Here is a 6,000-nt window from a genome sequence, read left to right on the forward strand (position 1 = left end):
CGCGCGCCCTCCCGCCGCCGCGCTCCGTGCGCGCAGTCTGGGCCACCCGAGCAGAAGGGCCTCTGGCGAGCCACGTTCTCTCTGACCCCAAAGCCGTAACTTCTCACTGCTGCAGCCGCCCCCAAGTCCTCCCCCTCGGCGCTTTAGGCAGACGAAGACACCCAAAGTCCCAGCCTACCGAGCGCGTCGGGCACCCGGTGCCCCGCCCAGGGACTCCACTGCCGAGTTTCCTACCCGCCCGGCTCCTGCGCCGGAGGCCGAGGAGAGGGCTTCCTCCACCCCCGCCCGCCCCGCGCGCGGCCCGCGGCACTCACAGGTAGCTGCCGCTGGACAGGATGAGAAAGATCTGCGGGCAGTACACGGACAGGAGCGCGCCGCGCGGCGACAGCAGGAGCATGGTGGGCCGGCGCTCCTGAAGGGCTTGGCGGGCCCGGCGGGCAGGGCGCCGGGGCCAGCTGAGGCCGGGGTCTCCGCGGCCTTCCCCGAGGTGGGGCGGCGACGCCAGGCGCTAGGGACCCCGGCGCGCGGGCCCCAGCGCAGGATTCGTCCGTGCCCCGCCGCCAGGGCCGAGCATCGCGCTGGGGCTGGGGCTGGGGCTGGGGCCGCGGCGGGCGCTTCGGCTGGAGCGCGGAGAAAGGGGACGGGCAGCGGGTGCGCCTCGGCGGCTGTCTGGCCCTCCGTCCGTCGATCGGTCGGAACCGGCTCTGTCGCTCGCTCTGGCTCAAGTCTCCAAGTCTCTCGAGGCGCGCAGCTGCCATTGGACGGGCCGCCCCTACATCCGCCTCCTCTGCGGGCGGGTTTTTTAAAGGGGAGGCTGACCAGAGCGTGCGACAGGAGCCGCCCCCAGGGCTTGCCCAAACTGCCTTGGCCCGTATCCCCCCACCTCCCCGCCCAGCTTCAGCGAACCACACAGCTCCGGCCGGCTCTGGAAGGTGCACCTGGGGGGGAGGCACCTCGGCGTAACTGCGCGGGGGCGTGCGCTCCTCTTGGGGGGCTGTGCTCGGCAGTCTGTTCTCGCGTTCGCATACATGTGCCTGCATGTGCCTGCGTGTGCCCGCGGGAGCGTGGGCGCGTCTGTGAGGGCGCAGGTGTGTGCGCACAGACGCACTGTGGGTGCTGCACCTTCGCCCGCGTGCGCCCCTGGGTTTGGTTAGGCGGGCTGCGAGTCGCACACGCTCACCCCAAACAACTAGGCCGGGTCCGGCAGGACTCACCTGTGCACATGCGCACTGGTGTCTCTGTAGGGTTCTGCCTCGGCGCCTCTTTGGAGAGGCAGTGAAAGGGCACCCCTAATTGGTTCATGGAGAACCCCAAATTTGGCTTCCCCCTCTCGCTTCTTTTGCTCTCCTTTGTCGGGTCGATTGGGGGAGGTGTAGGGAGGAGCAGATTCACAAGGACCCACTTCCTAAACAATTCTTCCCGTGATTTTTTTAAAAGCCAGAAACCCACTTCTTATTTTGAGGTTTTGAGTCCCACCTCCTGCTGTGTGCCAAGCCTAGCTATATATGGATGATCTTGCAGAGACAGTGCGGACCCTGTCCACGGAGCACAAGGCAGGGATGTGGACGAGAGGTCTGTGCGGATATGGCCAGTGGTCCAGGGATGGGGCATTTCCCACCTTCTAGACGCGGCCTGGAGATTCCTGCCCAGCATCCAGACGCAGGGGGCTGCCCCTTCACCTTCATCCCGCTGGACCCCTCTGCCTCTCCCAGGGCGAGAATGGAGCAGGGCTGAGAGTGCCTGAATTCCAATGGCTTGTCCCTGCCCTGGCTTGGCTTCCCCAAGGGCTGGAGGCTGTTCAGTCCAAAAGTGAAGAACCGTGACTCCCCAAAGCCATTTGTTTTGAAATTGCTCAAAACCTGAGGCAAACCTCCTCTTGGGGCCCTGATCCCCAAAGGTGTGGTGAGGCCCCAGTTCTCCCTCCCTGCTGGTGTGGAAGCTTCCCCCAGGGCTCTACATCTGTGTGCTGGCTGCTTGTGCACAAGTGGGGGAGGTTCCCGGTGTGCCTTCACAGACACGCACACACCACACACGGGCCTGGGTGGGGCGGGGGGAGGGCATGATCACGAGTATCCCTCAGTGCATATCCCAGTGCAAGCATCTCTGACACTGGCTTGGAACTGCTGCGGCCTTAAAATCCACCACCTGGAGGAGTCCCCAGGGTGGTGAGACCGAGGTCATTGACAGAGACGGCAGCTGGGCTGGTGAGCACAGGTGTTTACTGGGGCCCCACCTCTCCCCCCAGGGCACAGGCACCTAGGACAGACATTCCTTTGCTGTACCCCAAGAAGGATGAGAAGGACTAGAAGGACGTGCTACTGTGACCCCACTTTTCGGATGAGGGAGGCAGACTGGGAGATTAAAGCGCCCATCCAAAGCCACCAATGAAAGTGAGGGGAAGGAATGAAGCCCAAACCTTATCCTGGATGTACTTCATTCCCAAGTCATTAACCCTTCTGGTCACATCTGGGCCCAACTGCCCCCCCCACCCACACCTTGTGCAACCAAGATGGCTTGCAAAGACAGCAAGCCACACTCCCCCCACCCCCACCCAGCAAGGTGGGCTGCAGGGGCTGTGTAGTGACCCAGGTGGAGTCCGCTCCCCTCAGTGGATCCCATTGGATCCCTAGCTTTCCCGGACGTGGTTCTGCAGGGTGTTTGGAGCCTTGGTTTTCTCCTCTGCCCCCAGGAACATATGTTTCAGGCGGTACAGCAGGGGAAGGAGCTGCCCACCCTGGGGTCCCTGAGTGGAGGCAGAAGGTGGCATCTGGCTCTCTTGCCGGCTCCCAGAGAGGCCTGCACACAGGCTGGGTCTCCCTCCCTTGTCTCTCTCTACTCAGACACAGGCCACCACCGTGTTCAGGATGGCCAGAGCCACAGTCCCATTTACAGACCAGAGAGGGAAGCTGCTTTGTGTCTGGGGGTCAGTAGGTCCATCACACAGGCCTCTCAGCTCTGCAACCAGCCCTGGGAGCCCAGGATGGGCACCACCTTGATCCCTTTTTGCTGCCTGGGGTGGGGAGGGAAAGGTCCTGGAGTGCTTCCCACAAGCTGGGGGGTGGAGGGCTGTTCTGTTGGATGACTCCTGTCGAGAAATGGGTGCCGGTGCTAGGAGGAGGGGTCCGCGGTGGAGGCCAGAGCCAGTCCCAGCTCTGCCTCTTACTCTTGGGGACTAGTGAATTGGCGTCCCTTGCTCAGTTTCCTGATCCTTAAAACGGGGACCTAACCCTAGGATGGCCAGGAGCGGACAAGGCCTTAGTGCTGAGGACCAGGGAGAGCCTCAATATGCCCATGACTTTTGGGGCTCTAGGGAGAGACACTGCAGGGCTGCTGGGTTCCGGACACAGTGCCTCCCTCCCAACCCCCAGCCCCTGGTGGACGCAGTGCAGCTCCCTCACCTCCATATGGAACACCCAAGAACACAGCCTGTACAGACCAACAGTAAACAGAGCCACCAGCAGCCCTAGGCTCACCAGCCCAGGCCTGCAGAACTGAGGTTAGGGCTGGGTCTTCCCGCCCAGGCCTCAGTCCCTGCCCGCTGGGCCTCAGTTTCCCCATCAATAAAATGGCGGACGGGGCGACCGAGGGACCGGCGATAGACGGAGGTGATGATTCTCAGGTGGTGCTTCTAACCTCCCAGCCTGGGACGCCGCGTCTCCGCCTCCCCACGGCCTGTTCACCGCCTGTTCTCCGGCCAGAGGCCGCCACTGGCGCACAGTAGGGGCGCAAGGCGCGGCTGGGCGCGGGCGGTGGGCGACCCCCCCCCAACGAGGTGCACCGCACCCCGCTTCACGGTCACATCGCCCCCCCAACCCCCACTTCGAGCAGGGCCGAGACAGCTTCTGTCTAAAGGAGATCGCAGCCCAACAGGTAAGGACTCGGCTGGGTTCAGGAATGTGGAAATACGACTCGGAGCTGCTACTGCAGCGAGCAGTGAGCCCGGCCCGCCGGGCCGCGCGAGGGGGAGCGCGGCGAGAGGGGGCCGGGCCGAGGGCCCAGGGCGGGCGGGGGCTCGGGCCCCGGACCGAGCCCGAGGCGCCGGGCCCGCCGCGCGGCCCATCCCGAGCCAGCCGGACGAGTTGTCAAGGCAATTTCAACACGTCCGGGTGATGGATAGGGTCGAAGGGCCCGGGCAGGTGCCCCGGCCCGGCGGGCTCGCGGCCCGGGTGCTCGCCCCCCGCCCGCCCAGGCCTCCCCGGCCGCCCGACGCCCCCGGCTCCTGGCCCCGGCGCGCCCTCCAGACGGCGAGCGCTCGGCCCGGGCTCGGCGCCCAGCGCAGCCCGGGGGAGGGAAGGCGCGTCCCACCCCCAGGGCCTGGAGCCCAAACAGGTGAAAGTACGCGCCGGGCACGCTCGCCGCTACCCGCGAGCCTGGCCGCCGCCGCCTGCGCGCCCCGCTCTCCTTCCACCGGCCCCGGACTCGGCGCACTTCGGGAGTACCTGCCGTTCGTGGCGTTTGGGGGCGTCTCTGCTGGGCCGGGGCGAGGGTCCGACACGCAGGCCAGCCCCGGATCCCCAAGAGCCTCCTGTACTTCCTCGGGCCCTAGGTCTCCGCCGGGACCCTCTGGAACCGGTTCCTCCTGGCTGCCCCTACCCGGGGCTACGGCCCCTGCCCGCGGGGATACTCACCCGAGCTTCACGTAGAGGACGCCAAAGCAGAGAAACACGTAGAAAATCCACTTGCGAAAGTTTCTGTGCATGATCCAGGGAGGGGGGCTGCGCCATAGACAGCGGCGGCCGGAAGGGACGCGCGAGCGGGGCGGGGAGCCGGCAAGGGCAGGGGGCTTCGGTGAACTGCTCTCAGCCAGCGCTGCGGCTCGGGCGGCCGGCGACGCGCGAGCACCCGGCGCGCGCTGCCACCATGGTGAGCCCGGGGCGCCGCTGCCTCCGCCGCCGCGTGCGCCCGGGGAGTGACCTGGGCCGGGAACCGCGACCTCGGAGCAGGGCTGAAAGATCGCAGGGCACGACGAGCGCCGGCGGGGGCCGGGCCGAGCTCTGCGGGCGGGCGGGCGCTGCCTCCACTGGGCGCAGCCGCCTGGGGCCGTGCGCGCCTCGCCGAGCTCCGCCGCGGCCAATGTGTCCGCACTTGTCCGCCTCCCCAGGTGACTCGCGGCCCCGGCAAGCGAGCTGCGAGAGAACGAGCGCGCCCCAGGTAGGAGGATCCGCCTCCCGCCCGCCCTCCTCGCTCGCCGCGCGCTCTCTCTCCCTCGCTCCCGGGCTCTCCCCTCCCTTTTCTCCTCCCTCCCCCGTGACACACAAACACATCCACCCCCCCCCCAACATACACACCCCTCCCCAGGCCCGCTCCCTTCCAAACGGCCTCCCGGGACTGGTCAGGAGGAGGGGAACTGGGTGTGCGGAGTTGGGCGGGGGTGAGGGGGGTGGGGGCGCAGGGGAGGGTACGTCTCCGAAGAGACACCTGCGGTGGGCCTGGCCTCTATGCTGGCAAGGGGGTAGGGGTGGGGCGCGGGGGGAACGTCTGGTACAGATCGCAGTGCCCACTCTCTTCCAGTCTCTAGTGCGGGGGAGGCAGAGACCACCCACCCCCATAGGCGTTCTTGGCAGGCTTCCCCTTCCCCCAGCAATTATACACTTGGGGTCCTCCTGGGCCACACCCTTAGCCCAAGTATCGCTAGCTCCCTTACAGACCTCCATGGAGCCCTCCCCCAGCACCCAGGGTCACCCCCACCTGTCAGCACTGCTGCGGGAGAGACTACCCCAGAGGGGACAGGGAAGGGACAGACAGGCCTAGACTGATGCAGGCGGATGGCTCGGCAGTCATCCTGTAGAAGCCATTGGACTAAGTACCATGATGGGAGTGGATAGGAGGATGTTGAGGGACCCCCTTGGCTTTGGGAGAGGCTCCCCACCCCCAGGGGTTCCCTGCTTCGCCTCTCCCACTGCCTCTGCTCAGTCTCCTCTGCAGTGTCCAGCTCAGTGTCCACGTTCAGAGCCGAGAACTCCAGGTCTACCTGGCTGCAGCACCTTGCACACCCCCAGT

General features: G+C 66.3%; 1 protein-coding gene across 3 annotated transcripts in view; it reads right to left on the reverse strand.

The window, feature by feature from the left end:
* The window catches only part of WNT7B (Wnt family member 7B), a 46,440-nt gene extending 41,348 nt beyond the window's left edge, over positions 1 to 5,092 (reverse strand). For 2 of the 3 annotated variants that reach the window (XM_059187271.1, XM_059187273.1), the window contains exon 1: positions 4,629 to 5,092. In XM_059187271.1, the coding sequence (XP_059043254.1) occupies positions 4,629 to 4,724 (96 nt within the window). In that variant the 5' untranslated portion in view covers positions 4,725 to 5,092. Of the gene's footprint in view, positions 1 to 314; positions 486 to 4,628 lie in introns of those variants that run through there. The other variant, XM_059187272.1, reaches the window with a different exon arrangement.
* Between the last annotated feature and the right edge of the window lie 908 nt (positions 5,093 to 6,000).

The sequence above is a fragment of the Mustela lutreola genome, chromosome 8 (assembly GCF_030435805.1).
Source record: "Mustela lutreola isolate mMusLut2 chromosome 8, mMusLut2.pri, whole genome shotgun sequence".
In the NCBI taxonomy this organism is placed as follows: Eukaryota; Metazoa; Chordata; class Mammalia; order Carnivora; family Mustelidae; genus Mustela; species Mustela lutreola.